Source organism: Sinocyclocheilus grahami, unplaced genomic scaffold (genome assembly GCF_001515645.1).
Source record: "Sinocyclocheilus grahami isolate Dianchi unplaced genomic scaffold, SAMN03320097.WGS_v1.1 scaffold406.1, whole genome shotgun sequence".
In the NCBI taxonomy this organism is placed as follows: Eukaryota; Metazoa; Chordata; class Actinopteri; order Cypriniformes; family Cyprinidae; genus Sinocyclocheilus; species Sinocyclocheilus grahami.
Window position 1 is genome coordinate 367719 of NW_015505585.1, and position 15989 is coordinate 383707.

At 35.0% G+C, this 15989-nt stretch overlaps 1 protein-coding gene across 2 annotated transcripts; it reads left to right on the top strand.

Moving 5' to 3' along the window:
• Positions 1-912: 912 nt before the first annotated feature.
• On the top strand, positions 913-9982 carry LOC107550718 (protein canopy-1-like). Of its 2 annotated transcripts, none has more exons than XM_016232079.1 (7): positions 913-982; positions 1103-1174; positions 2355-2463; positions 4597-4712; positions 7644-7853; positions 8552-8648; positions 9575-9982. In XM_016232079.1, the coding sequence occupies exons 3-7, from the start codon at positions 2364-2366 to the stop codon at positions 9613-9615; spliced, it is 564 nt and encodes a 187-aa protein (XP_016087565.1). In that variant the 5' UTR covers positions 913-982; positions 1103-1174; positions 2355-2363; the 3' UTR covers positions 9616-9982. The 2 variants fall into 2 exon arrangements, with proteins under 2 accessions (XP_016087565.1, XP_016087564.1); XM_016232078.1 differs by having other exon boundaries at positions 925-978.
• Positions 9983-15989: the final 6007 nt, after the last annotated feature.

The following is a 15989-nucleotide window of genomic DNA, read 5'->3' on the forward strand; positions in this document are numbered from 1 at the left end:
CTTGAGGCTGTAAAGGTGCTTCAACTAAGTACTGCAGTAAGGGTATGAATACTTATGCAATGTACTTATTTCAGTTTTTGAATTTTAATAAATTTGCAAAGTTGTCACTGTTTTTTGCTTTGTCATTATGGTGCATGGAGTGTAGGTTGATGTGGAAAAATAAGTTATTTAAAGCAGTTTAACATAAGGCTGCAACATTAAAAAAAAACGTGAAAAAAATGATGGGGTATGAATGCTTTTTATAGGTATATATATATATATATATATATATATATATAATATCTGAGATTTGAGATTCCTTTTCACGCTCGAAAATATTTCATTTTAAATGCAAATATAATAATATAATATAAAATTTTAGAAACCTGCTAACAATCTTTTACTAAAATATATTTTTCCGTGAATAAAGAACCCAATACCTATATATACACACACACACACACACACACACACACACACACACACACACACACACACAACGTTATAGTAGTTTTCATAGCACAAAATAAGAGATAGCTATAAAGGTTTAAAATTGTATTTATTTATTTACTGCCGCTCTAATTGTGTTTGTTTGTTTGTTTGTTTGTGGCGTCTACACAAAACACACTGCCAACAGTATTCAGACTTAATTTAGTTTTTAAAAATGCCTAAACTGTTGACTTTACGACTTACAGATGTTTCCATACAGCTAAACTTAGTTTAGACAGAGTAGTTCTGTTTTAGTTTGCAGAAAACAAAAACAAAGCATGTTTTATTTATTTATTTATTTATTTGTAAACTCAATGCTTGATTGTAACGGCTGTAATGTTTCCCATTATCTGGTCGAGTGGTGTCTGGGAACTTTCTAATCCGGGTATTTAATGTCTAGTCATTCTTTGCGTTCATTGGATGACAGTCAGAATTCTGTGATTTCATTGGCTGTCAATTCTTAGTGCGGCCAGCAAGGTTGCTGGTCGTGGCAGCATGACAGACCGGCACGTAGGTAGTCGTTGCTTTTTGTATTGGAATTAGGAAGCGCATTTGTAATTCATTTTTCAGACGGATCTTTGTGAGTTTTTGTGTAAGCTACCTGGCATTGAGCTTGTACCCTGTTTTGCCTCAGTCATTTTTTATAGCAACGAAAACTTTTACCCGTGCCTCACTCACCTCTTGTTACTCACACGTACCGTCTCAGGTAAGACAGTAAACACTTCTTCGACTGTTTATAATGTGTTAGTTTAAGGTATATACGACTGGGTGGCCACTATATCCTATCAAATCCTAATTATGTACGTTGTTTTAGTTCTTTTATTTTAGCTGCTCATTTACACACACACACACACACACACACACACACACACACACACACACACACATGAACAAATGAAACAGGTGGAGCAGGTGCACCAAGTTTTACTTGCAAGTTATTCGGAGCGCACTATTAGGTGGCACAGTCTCGTATACATCTATTTCGACTAGTAATCAGTTTAAAATATATATCCTAAGCTATTTAAATAACAGAGATGCGCATATTGCGATGAGTCAGTGTTTTGGTTATCAGAACATTAGTGGTAAATGGAAATTACACAGTAGATGTACAAAAGTAATGGTTTTGTTCAGTTGGGGGCGCTAGTTCATTCAGAACTTTATGAAAAGCCCCTGAAGTTTTCAAAAAGTTTAACTGAGAGCAGCAATACCTAATACTATTACGCATAAAATACACCTGCTAAGTAGGTTACTTGAAGCCCATTTTCAAGGCTGTAATCTGAACTCTTTAAAATGCTACCTCTGAGATGTTTTATAACTCTATTCCAACTGGGCTTTGAATTCTCATTTGAGGAAGATGCCACACACTTTATTCCCTTTACACACGTTCAGTTGTTATTCCCATTCAAAGCGTTTAGTAATGTTGACACTTCTCTGACACAATAATGGGGTCGTTATTGTGTCAGAGAAGCTTCTTGTTTGTTTAAAACGGTATGCCAAATGAATACGTATTGTAATTGTGGCGTTTCATAGATTTGTTATTCATAAGACACGTATAATGGTACCATATTCATTATATTTATCCAGTATTTGTCCATACAAGGCTGTGTGAACATTAGACACTGTTTTTAATATATGCTAAGCTAATACACTGAGACCGTCGACTAACTAGTGGGTGCCAATTTGGATGTATTTGTAAAATAGCTGAGAGTGTTTGCTGAAGTAAGATCCTTTAGACAATTATACAGTTGTTCACTCAAAGTGGGCTTTTTTTCTGTTGGTTATCATTAGCTTGTTGTGATGAACATTCAGTATAATTGTTCTGTGAGTGTCTATATGAAATGGAATAATGCAATTTCAATTACCTTCACCGTGTTTTCCTCATCCAGGAGATCAGCATGTCACCGTGGGTTAAACAGGTTTGCCTTGTTCTTGTGGCAGTGTTCATGTTGTCCAGTACAACAGAGTCAAAGAAAGATGAAGCATTGTACTGTTCAGGTAAGTTGATGTTGCATGGAGTTTCTAAATAAATAATCAAAACACACACACACACACAAATGAATTATAATGCTAAAGTAAGTGATGATTGAGCTGGTAATTACAACAAATGTTTCTAGTTTAATTTTTCTATTAGGAGTGTAATTTTTTTAATTTAAAATTTTGTAACTCTTAATTTTTCACTTTCTTTTAAACTGTCACCGCCATGTTTTTAAACATTTTGTGACATCAGTACAGATAAAGTGGACAGCATGTGCATGAATTAAATGGTAATTTATTCAGAATCAAAGTAGTTTGATCAAGCGTTTATATGGCTAATATCTTTTAAGTGTGTGGTTAAACAAAGATATTCAAGGTGTTTTTTCACATAATTCAGAATTAAGGATATATAATAAAAATATAATTAATATAATATATATATATATATATATTTATTTATTTATTTATTTGTATTCCACGGAGTGACACGTGTAAAAAGTTGTTTCATTTAGGTTAAAATTTTCACACTGACTAAAATGCCCTGTAAACGATGCAAATCCTTCCCTTCGTTTTTTTTTTTTTTTTTTTAAATGACAGTTTAAAAGAATTTCTGAAGCAAACAACCACATGTTCAATGGTAACTAATTGTGCTTGTTTTTGAAAAGTATTGCTGCTAAAATAAAAAAGTTTTTAAAACCGAGTTAAAAACTTAGTTTTTAAAATTAAAAAGTACTACTGATTTCCTTTATCTCTTATTATCATTGCGGAAATATTTGTTTTAAAAATGTTTAGTGCTTTTAAGCGGTGTCAGCTTCAGTTTGATTTAATTAAAGTACTTGGAGTGAGCTCTAAATAATAAATGAATATTTTTCATGTTGCTTTAAATTGGATTGGTCATTTGGAATAGTGCATGCTCTTTGTGAGTTTTTATAACTTTTTGTGAGTTTTATATACATCACACCTTGCAGTATTTATTTTGTTTTCTGGATTTTGGTTTCACAGGTTACTTGCAGTTCTTCAAAACAATAAAACTCAACATAAGCGTAATCATATTTAAGTGCTATATTGCACTGATACAGTTTGTGCAAGTTTCACTTGTTTTTTGCAAAGTATATTTAGATCTGTAGGGATGACTACAGTATACAGTACAGGTCTTTAATCAGTGGATTTTTTTAACCGTAATGTCCACATCTTAGCTTATGTTATTATACTTTTTTTTTTTGTCTTTTTTTCCGTCTTAAATTAAGTTATTCTAAACTAAGACAAGCAAATATATCTCAAAGGTTATTAAATTTACTAACTAGTTTTTCATATGAATCATCGATATAAAAGGTCAACATTAAATCAACACTGAAATTAACTATTTCTACTATTTTGTATGTGAATAGATTTCATTTCTTACTTTCAGAGGATTCCGAAGTTAATTTGTATGGTAAATGTACAATTTAAATGTGTATTCCATTCTGGTCACTTTGCAGGACTGAGATTCTTTCAAAAAAGCTCTGTTGGTTTCTATTATAAAATAATATTACTAGTATTACAAAATAATAACACTTGGTGAAACTAATGCTAGGACCAAGCCTTTTTGGAGAGTCAAAGGGTGCAAAGCTTGGTTCACATAAATCCTACTTTAAGCTCCGCCCAGGTTTGGCAGTTGCCATGGTAATATAGCAAGCATGACTAAGCACCAGTAAACTTTTTTTACTGATTTTACCAGAACCGTGGCTAGTGCATTTTTCGCCATTGCCATTTTTTTCCATTTAAAAAGTACATGCAATGCAGTAAAAAAAAAGAAAGTTGATACAAAATTGATTGTAGTCCAGATGATTTAAGTACATGCCATGATTAAACATCTAGGCCTGATCATTAATTGTACAAGTAGGCATCCAGCATTATCTTATGGGAAATGTATATTTAGCCGTATTTATTGCAGTACAGTGTACAAAGGATTTATATATATATATATATATATACATACACACACGTTTACTTCTATTTCCTGCTGGAAATATTTAGATTTGTATATTGTCAAGATGTCTTAATCAAAATAAATAAATAAAAAATAAACCTGCATTTCCCCCCCCATTTTTGACTACCATTCGATGTTTAAATGATTAAATCGATTGTAATGTTTGTTTTGTTTTTGTTTTCTAGCCTGTGTGGCGATTGCAGAGGAGCTGAACTATTCAATCAGTCAAACTGATCCAAAAAAGACGATTCATGTTGGCGCATTCAGACTTAAACCCGATGGAAGTCTTGTGGACAAAAAGGTATGATTCACTGTTAATTGCTCCAGAATCAATTGATCACATTTATCATTATCAGTGCATTTACAGTTTCGTCTAAAGTCATTTCTTCTTCGTCCAGGGTGATTCTGACAGGCAACTTGGGGTTTCTCTTGCTCAAGATAGTGATAAACTGAAAAAGTTTCTCCAGTTTCTCAGTCTTTACCCACCAGCATTTAGCTTTTAGTTATTAACACAGGCTAATCAATGTTTGAAAGTATTCTGCAATATACTGATAAGATCTGAATTGTAAGTTTCACTTTTTTATTAAGTTGTAATTATAAATCGTTTTTTTTGTAATCAGTTGCCTTACATAGCTCTTTAATATTTCCTTGTGTTTATAAGCTTGCTCTGTTTACTTGAGTAAAGGGAGCCATTTTTACGGTTTTCTTCTCAGTTTAGTGGTGTCAGTGTGTAAAGGTCAGACCCAATGAACTCTAAGCCCTGACCCCTGGTATCCAGGGACTGTCATTAGGTGCCTGACTCCACTATTGATTAGGGGTTAATCCCCTTTTGATCGTAACTGCTGCCTAATAACAAGTGTTTGTTCAGTTCTGATTTCCCCCTCCCCTATTAGGCCATTTCAACTGTGGGTGAAATGTTTGTCAGCCTGTTTGGTGGGAAATGTAACGCGAGTAATGCTCTGCCCTAATTGATGATGGGACTTGAATGGGAAGCTTAAATTTTACTTTTGATTTGTGTACACTGTTTGGGTTAAAAAAAAAAAACTACGAGTATTGTTAGCGATGAGAAAGAAACCTGTTAAATCTGTTAAGTCTTGCTTCGTTGCAGATGAAACAGTTGATTAACTAAGTACTTAATGTTTTTGTTTCATGCATCTGTCTTTTTTCTTAATTTGTCATTTATCAGCTCATTGAGGTGAAGTCAGGTATTTGGGTTTTAATTGCAAATTATGCTTTAAATTGCGGCTCAGGGAGCTGTAACATAATTTTGGTCAAAATCAAGTTTTTATTTATCATTACAAATCGAAAAAAGCTATGAGTGAGATACAGTTTTTCAAAACTGTGTAGAGGCTTGTAACAAGTCTAAAGAAAGCTGCAGCTCTCAGATGCAACTGTAAAGAGTGAAACAGTTTTGCACTCTACATGCCTGTACGGAGTTATACGTTTAGCATATTTACTTATCGCACATAACCACCATCGCAGTGGTGCCAGAAAATGACTGCTTTGGTCTTTGGTTCCTGAGTATCCCATTTCTCTTCAATAATAAGGAAGAAAAGCAGAAGCAGTGTAGCAGAACTCGCTCACTGTTCCCTGAGAGTGACTTCACTTAAAAATAAATGCTAATTAAAGCTCGCCAAATCCCTCCCTGTTTCTCTTTTCATACTTGGCTTGGTTCACTTGCCCGGAAGCTGTAGGTGAACCCCTGCGATGCACCCCATGTTTTTAGCAGATTAACCAAAGATAACCTTTAACAGCTTTTGCTGAAAGGTCAATTTATGTATAAATAAACATTCAACAACTCTTGATCAGAAACCTATATCTAATCTATATGTTTTTTTTGTGTGCATGTTTAGACTTTTTTAAATTTTTTTTAGGGAATTAAGGCAGCAAAATGAAATACCCTGTGTCCCAACACTACAATGATGCCTGCCTCTCCAATGGGAATTCAGTGAAGGATGGCATCCCTAAGAAGCCTTTTCTCTGCCTGGGCCGCCTTGCCCCCCTTCTCTTTATTCTTACAGAAATTCTTTATTGACAGCTTCTATTCAAACCCTTCAGACTGTTACGGGGAGGAATTTAATTCCCCGCCATTTTCAGGATTGCATGATAAGGACTCGGCAGAGGTTGTGGCACACCGGCCGTCTTCTGCTAGATCCAAAGGCAAGATTTTTATTGCTTTTGGACTTTTGTGCACGACAGAATCTCTCTAATTGTTCTCAATTGGTCAGCCCGAAGTCTCCTAAAGATTAATGAGTTGAATTTAGAAGTGTAATTGGTGAAGCTCTCAAATATGATATTTCAGTTTTAATGCCAAAGATGTCATAATACCCACATTGTATCCATATTGATACGGTTTAAACATCCTGCACCTATAGGCAAGTGATCAGCTCCTTCGTTCGCTGATTTTCCTGCTCATAGTTGTTCATATATTGTCTTATCTTGCAGTCCATCCAACTGCATTCAGCTTTTTAATTAAAAAGATGGGGGATGTGAAGATAGGTTGCTGTCCTTCCATGGGACCTTTTATCTTATTTGTGACCAGATGGCAGCGAGCCACGGAAGCCTCTCTATGTCACCGAGCCTCACAAGAGTGGAGGGGGTAGAGACGCCCTCATAATGTAATCAGTGAGACCGGAAGGTTCCATACTGTGTCTGAAAGGGGACAATAGGGTCAGGGATATATCTACATCGCAAGAAAATCCAGCTCATCTGCAACCTGTCCTCTTTCCAATAACCCCCTCGCCCCCAACCCCGCCACCCTTTGACTGGCCTGACAAGGAAGACTTCCTGCTTTGATCATTGGAGGGTGGAAGAGATGAGCTGCCCAAGAGAACCAAAGGATGGGACTCCACTGTTTACCCTGCACTTGGCTGCTGTTGACAACTCCCCTCCCCACTGCTTACCCCCCGCTCTCCAGCCTTTTCACTCTCTCCGCCCCCCGTCACCCTTTCCCCTTTCTCCTTCCGGGGGAGGCCAAAGGGGCGGGAGCAGGGTGCACCTTGACCTGTCTAGACACCACAGTGTGGTTTTGTTCTGTTGCCAAGGCAAGGGGATCTACTTTTGCAACTTTGGAGATGCAGGTTAAAAGTCAGCGTCGTGGCACAGGGGATGTGTTTAGATGGGAACGGAAGGAAAAGGTCATCTAAGTGACCTCAGTGCCCTACTTTTTTGTTGTTTTTCCCCATAGAAGGATTTTGGTAACTTAGTCAACTAGTATTTCTTTTTCTGGTAGATTCCTCTGGCTAGGTCTGAGACTTACTTAACTGAACTGCTGGAAGAAGTTTGCAATAGCATGAGCGATTATGCTCTCTATGAGGACCCGGACACCAAAGAAAAGAGCTACAAGAGATTTGCACCAAGAGTAAATGATGGCGGGAATTTTCCAGATTTCAAAAATTTTAAGTTTGATGGACCAGAGAGTTCCAGTGCCTTGAAGTTTGCAGTGAGTATAAATTTTATATATTTATGTATATTTGTATTTTTGGTATAACAATAAAAAGTGAGTTTCCCGCTTTTTTTTATTTCCTTAACTATTTTGATATTGTTTTTTAATCGTGACAGTTGTGTAGTATACACTACAAATAATTTTTTTTTTTTTACTACAATATTTTTTTTCATTTAAGTTTTATTTCTGAAGGCCTTTGAAACATTTACATAAACTCTGAGATATTTCATGAATCATCAATACTGATGTCTTTTTCCTAAACAATGTGACTTGGCCCTTCTGTAATTTTTTGTTTTCATTTGTTTTATTATTATTATTATTATTATTATTGTTGTTGTTGTTGGTATTTATTCATTTAATTTTGTTATTATTGCTGTGTTCATTTTTTTTATTAAATGCAAATGATCAATGTCTAGGGCATATACTGTATGCTTTTGGAGTGGTTTTTTTCTCTCTCATTTTATGTTTTCTATACAAGATGACTGTATTTTTAGACCACAGTAAAATGACTAAATGCCATTTGCCTGTAAGTTGCCTCGTGAACCATCCAAGATGGCAGACTTGCCAACAGTGTAGCACTAAAGATGGCTACCCATTACTGTATTTTCACTGATGTGATTATTTTCTGCTTCTTGCTTATTTACTGTCAACATGCTCATAGAATGCTAACTATATTTTTCAAATGTCTATTGCAGTGTGAAAGCATTGTGGAAGAGTTGGAAGATGATATCATCTCTCTCTTCGCCAGTGAGGCTGGCCATGTGGCTAAGACGTTGTGCAGTGAAATATCAGGTATTTATGTATGACGCGTCATAACTTCTTTCATTCAGTGTTAGGCATGTTTACACTGAAAACCTGACCCATAGTGTTGTCTTGATTTGCACTGTGCATAAAGAGTGTTCCAGTTTTTTTTAATGCACTTTTCTACTTTACTGCTTTTCTACATACAAATATCAATGCAGTGTTTAAATGATTGTGATTTTTTTTTTACAATGTGCTTGACATAAAAATATATATATATATATATATATATATATAAACAGTTACTCAACAATTGTTCTGTTGTTTTTATTTTTTATTTTCTGCTTTTTAAAATCAAACTTCTAACCTTATGAGATGTATGATCTAAATGTAGCTTTTTCTTTTCACTTTATGCCTCAGACAACATTCACTAATTTGCAGTTTAGTCTCATGAAACTAAAATCCGCAAGCACTTGGAGTCTTTAAACAGAATAGTGTAAAAGACATTTTGCTGGAATTATAGTAAATTTAGTCGTTGATTACAATATGTAATTATCTGAAATATTATTATTGCTAGTTGGGAAAGTGCACAGAAATTAATGTTAAATTAATATGCCCTACACAGAAACAGCATTTCCTTAGCTCGTCTGATGTTTATATACATATTTAATTTCTTCTTTTAATGTACTTTGTAAATTTTAGTTCAGTGCACATTAAATACAGATGCTGTTATAAAGATTTTTTTTAATCTTGTGCCTGCCATATTTAAATCTAAGTGAGACATTTTTATCTGGTTATGCAAGTAGCTGTATAAGACTAATAAGTCACTCTGAAATAGGATTTCAGTCTATCAAACAAGTGTCTATGATGACAAAATTCAAAAGCAAAACTGTCAGTCAAATTTTTTCTAAACGCTGTGTGTGAAAAGATTTACGCTTGCGTAATTCTATGCCTTATTGTTTTCTTTACATATCCAGGTCACTGTAAGAGCTCTGTTTTCCAGCACAGCGAACTTTAGTTTCACATGAGCGTCTGCTGAAGAACACTTCAAAACTTGGACCAAAAACTGAAGACATCAAATATTTTCCTATAGTATGTTATTGTTTTAAATTTTGTAAGTAACTTAAAATTATGATGATAAAAATTATTTGACATTAGTAAAGTGTATTACAGCTGCCTCCACTGCAGATTAGTGGGTACACTCATCCTGTATTATATATATATATATATATATATATATATATATATATATATAAAAACTACTGAACTACACTGATGTTAAATTGATTTTATTCCGATGACTTGTAATTGACATGTTGAATTCCTTAGTTCTTTTTAACCTCAATTTAGTTTCAGTAAACTTGACATGGCATTAACGGTATTACCATTGTGATTTATGAAGCGTTTACCTGTGATAAAAGAAAATAAAATGTTTCAAATATAGTGGTTAAATGAGTATTTTGTTTTCATACTTGGCACATTTCATAAGTCTGAATAATTTGTGAGGAACTGTTAACAGGCCCGTAAGATGCAATGGCAAAAAGAGTTTGTCTCAAATCGATTCACAGCACAGTCTGCTTTTTTTCGTTCTGATGTCCCATATCTGTCCAAGTCGGGCTTTTGAACATGGCCGCTGGGTAAGCATGATGGCATGCCTTTCGCACCCTTCCCTCACAGCTCCCTCCATGCAGAACTACGCATGCGCCGCTGTGGCAGCAGCACAGGGGCAGGTCCTGCTTTGGGAGAGTAAAGGAGCAAGAGACGCCATGATTGCTCAGCTCTGTGAGTTGGTCGGGATATGGGTGTCAGCTATATCACTGAGGGGGAAAATGACAATACTCGCTGCTTTCCTTGATATTCTTGCATTGTTTAACAAGTCTGCTCTCTGTGCACAGTGGGGAAAATGTTAGATATCACAAGGATATATTCAGGAATCTACATGATGCCTGTTTCTTTTGGGAAATGTAATGCCTGGGTGTTTCAGATGATCGGTTGATGTTAATGAGTAAAGTAATATTCACTTTTCTGCAATTTATGAAGTCATTTTTTTTAGGTTTTTGCCTAAATTTAATGCTTAATCCAAAGAAAAGTAATTTGAAAACTTTATTTATCTTTAGAACTTTTATCAAATAATATAATTTATAGAACAAACACACGACAGTTATGCAATGGTTGAAGGCTGTTTACCTTAACATGAACTTTGCTGTTCTTGCAAGTTTTTCAGTTCTCAGATCACTTTTTTTTTCTTTTTTTATTATACTAAACTGAAATTTGGTATGCATGTAAAATGCTGGTATGCTGTTTAAAAAGTTGGTTGTGTTGTAAGCTACAAAGTAGCTTATTTCTATCGTGTTTGCCCAGCTCTGTGTATGTGCTTTGAGTTTAAGTATGACAGATCAAGTGTTACCAAGGTGCATTGGGCTGTGACTCAAAACAAAGGGAAGTGGACAAATAAGCATAAATTTCCCATGCATACAAAATGCTTTCATGCTAGCTGCCCTGAAGTGGAGACATCCTCAATGAATGTTTGTTTTTTGTTTTTTCTTGATCACGTCAACTGTATGATTAACCATTTTGTACAATTACCCAAGTCAGAATGGACCTAAAGTTTTACACATTGAAAAAATGTAAGTGAAATTTGATCTCTCCCTTAAATTCGCTATAAAGTTCAACCGCTGAGCTGTGGCGTTAACTTGTATTCTAACAAGATTAAAATATATTTGTCCTGGAGATTAGCATACTTAAATCCTTTTTTGCTTTTTCTGAACTGGCAGTGTGCTTTGATCTGTGTTGCGTGGCAAGAGCCTGGCTTTGGCTTGGCCATCCGAGTGCCAAGTGTGAAATTGGCCTGATGTCATCCCCATTCTTCACTCTCTACATCTTTCACTGCCTTAATTATATTTCCGCCACAAAGCCCCAGCTCTTCATTGCATATTCAAGTTTGACTAAGCATTCAAAAACTATAGATAAATGACTCCGATGGAATTGGGGACAAGATAGGCCTTTCTCTGATACGCAGACAAGGGAGATCAACACAGTTCTGATGTATTTTCTTTTCCAGAGTGACTGGCCTCAGGAACCCCAGCCATTCATACTTTGGAAAGAACTGTTTAGGGAGAGGTGTGTGTGTGTGTGTGTACCTGTTTTTCTATTCTGGTGGGGACTTAATCCTGAATACACAGACTCTGGGGACTCGTGTCACGGTGGGGACCTAAATTGAGGTCCCCACGGGTAAACAAACTAATAAATCACACGGAATCAAGTTTTTTGAAAATCTAAAAATGCAGAAAGTTTTCTGTAAGGTTTAGGTGAAGGGTTGGTGTAGGGCGATAGAATATACGGTCTGTACAGTAGAAAAACCATTACGCCTATGGAGATTCCCCACAAGGATAGCAAACCAGACGTGTGTGTGTGTGTGTCAGTTCATCAGTGATAAAAAAAAGGAAGAATTCACATCCAAATCAGGTCCTTTGAGGTGAACTGGGACGGACATCAAACTTTTTAAGCCGGCCTTTTGGAGCTTCATATTTTGTCTGTCCAGACAACCATCCAGAATTTTTCGGTATGACTTCTTGGACAAAATAGTTTAAGCAAGAGTGAGAGTTTTGGGGAATTTCTGCATTCCAGATGCAGAGCTGGATGTGAGTTCTAGGAATCTCCTCGGACCATCTCATCTCAACTTCGATTACAGGAATGTTCTGTTCGTTTCTGAAGTGAAACCAATTAATGAGATGCCTTTAAGATCCGTGCTGAATTCGGAGGTGATGAAATGTGGGCGAAGTGAAACGAGCCACCTGCAGCTGTGACAGGAGGCTTTGACCTTCAACGGGGTCTCCCGGCCACAGACTTCAATTCAGGAGCCTCGCTGCGCGTCTGAGCGGCAACTGCCTTTTTCTTCCCAGTGAAGCTCATCAAGTCCGAGACCGTTGGGCGTTACTTCCACATACAAGCTTGGCAAGAATAGAAATGCAGATGAGTTTCTCTGGCATTGAGGAACAGGTCAATGCTGGGAATGGTTCTCAGAGATAGCTCGCCATTTGTGTTGGACCTTTTCAGTTCTACGACTTTACTATAGAAATGTTTTCTTGGCGTCAGGTAACATATGTATGTGTAAAGTTTCTGGTAAGGGTTACGAGTGCAACCATGTTAACTAAACCCCGTCTAGAGCAATATTTACAAAGTTTATTAACTCCGTATTGATGGCATCTCATTTAGTTCATTTTTGAGTATTCGCGCAAAATTACTTTTAAGACGCTTTAGGAAACGTTATCATTTAAGAGGTGATAAATCCTGGTTATAACTTGTGTGTAAATTAGACGTAGTTTAAACAAAAAGTGTCACCGTTTTTAAAGTAGCCTATGTGTTAAATACTTTATAAACTTCTAGTCTACTTTTTTTTTAAATATAGTTTAGTTTTTATTTGTTGTATTTTTAACACTCGGAATTTTACGAGTGAAATGACTTCTATTAGCAGCATTTGGACTCCCCCAAGTGTTGACGGTTGGACTAAATTTGGCTTTATACAGTATAGTTTAGTTTATTCATTTTTGTTCCAACCAAAGCCCATTAGACGCCAAATAAACCCTCGAACGGAACCAGATGGGTACCATGACCCAGAATAAAAGAAAAATGACTTCTGATCATTATAGATTGAGTTTCACCAAAGACAACAGTTTTTTTTTAAACTGTTTGTAGCTCGGATTGTGCAGTAGGCTACATGTCAGTGTGGCCTGTTTTGAAGTAGGCCTACACAAACTTTGTTACCGTAAAACGAATTTTTCATTTTATGTTTGGCTGTACAAGATTTGGTGAACTTTGCTGCTTCCCAGTATAGGATATTTTACCCTAACATTTTAGATAAAGAACCTCGTGCTCTGAATGCCCCGCCTACTTTTAGAGGCTGAATTTGATTAATTGAAAAGCACAAATCACCATTTAAAGTTATTTTTGCCTTTTGTTCATTAATGCAATGTGCTGCTTAACATTGCCTTCTTTTCAGACATTTCTGATCATTTGAAAACATTATTTATAAGCTCTGCAATGCGGTACAATAGGCTACATCTTATTGCATACCAGTTTTCTTTTAAAACTGTTACACGAATAATCAAATTATCTACCTCTGTTTAATGTCACACTAAATCCTATTGAAACTGGTATGAAATAAAATAAATAAAATGGTGTATTTATCTTTCAATGATACCACCGTTTAAATTTCTTACAGTCGCGTCTTGCTAAAGTTCAGTTCTTTACATTATTTCCGTCTTTATTGCCTTACAACACTTGTGGGCAGATCTTATATATATTTTTGTCTATATCTGGGTTTTTTTAAAGTTAAATTTATAAAACGTTTTGCTAATTTTTTGGAGGCAGTGGTTGTGATGCTAATTTGTTTTCACAATATGTACATTTTACGTTTTTGTTTTTTTTTAATGGGGAACAATATATCATGCTGACACAATTTTAAATGATAGGCTAATTTTCAAATAACATTTTAACCTCCTGAGAACCAGAAATAAAAAGCTTTGTGAATTTAGTATTTTTTCATGTCATTACATTGTTTAGAGCATAAGAAAAAAATGGTAAAATAACATTTTTGAAAAATTATATTTTATTCCTAAGTTATGATATGTCCTCTGTAGAGGACACCAGGACTCAGTTTTTCTAAAAATAAAATGACAAGAGTAGACATGAAAAGGTAAAATCAATGGGAATTTATTTTAAATCACCAATCAATTTTTAGGTTTCAGGATTTTTTTATACCTAACTTTGTTTAAGGATGGTTATCAACTATGTTATAAAATATATAAAAAAATTATTTTATATACTATTTTGCTTTATGCAATATGTGTGTAAAAATTCCATAAACTGGTTTTCTAATTTGCATATTAAAGTGCTGTTAGGACAGCATGTTGAAAAAAGAAGTGTAATAATGGGAGTAGTAATTGGCCAGATTTTCATAATAATATCTAATATTTCATAAGAATATTGATATATAATTTTGATATAGTTTTCCTATTCCAATCTTTTGTCTCCCAAAATGTATAATAAACATGATTTTAGTCCTGGTGTCCTCTACAGTGGACATGTATGAAATTATGTCCTGTTTCATAACAGAAGGTCATATTTTGATTTGAAACCCCATAACATTTTCCTGAGATGTTGATTTATGACAAACAATTTGAAAATGAATCTGATTTAAATTATAATTACAAAATATTATCATACTTCCATAACGATGTACAATTTTATCACTAAATTAATGTCAGCCATTTTTAAAAAACCAAGGAGAGGGAGTGGTCATGGTGAAACATCCAATCATTTGGTATCTCTGGAAAGCCCTGAATGTGCTCTGTACAGGACATCCAGACGTACAACTGTGACATGTGAGGTCTCAGAGAAATTCACTAAAATATAATGTCCACTACAGAGGCAAAAACTCCATAGCTGGGTCTCAGGAGGTTTTAAGAGAGTTGCTTTTTCAGCTTAGTAACAATCATAATTTCACACTTTCACAGTACACTCTAAAAATTCTGGGTTGTTTCAACCCAACTTTGGGGCAAATATGGACTAACCCAACTTTTGGGTTAAAAATTTAATGTAAAAATTTAACCCAACGGTTGGGGTAGTCCATATTTGACCCCAAGTTGGGTTGAAACAACCCAGCATTTTTTTAGAGTGTAGCCTATTAAAAAAAGGATCAAACGAAAATGCTTCTGTAAAAAAAAAACTTGCCGGATATCCATTTGGAAAAAGAAGATGAGAGAACTTTTATTGTACATTCCCAGCTAAATTCAACAGACAACAACTCAAGTCAAGTATTTGCATTAGAAGTGTAGTTTTGAGGTTTACTGACTCGTATGCATTCAGATGTCTGATCTATTTCCTGAAAATGTGAGGACATAGGATGTGTAGCATCCTTGACGGATAGTATTTTAGACCATAGATCTTTTAAATACAATATACTGAATTATTGTAAGCATGATATGATGATATGCAATGTTGTCTTTTTTAAATACCATGTCTCTGTAACACAAGTCAATAAAGTAAAACAATTCATAATAAAATGATGCATGGAAACAAATAAACATCTAAATCAGATAAAACATTTTACCATTTATTTTAAATCACAGTCGCCTGAATGCAGCAGGGAAAATCTTTGGACTTCAGCATTGTTTAAACACGTTCACTTGTGGCTCAACGTCAAGTGTCAATCAAATCGCTCCCCTTTTTTAAATAAAGAAGCGTCCTTTTTCTCGCGCATCTGAAGTTTCAGTAAGTGTACAGCAGTGATACTAATTGAAAAAGTTTTATATCACTGTACACATAAAGTATATATATATATTTACATATAATATTGCAGAATCAAATCTCATTCATGAAGTTTTAATCCGT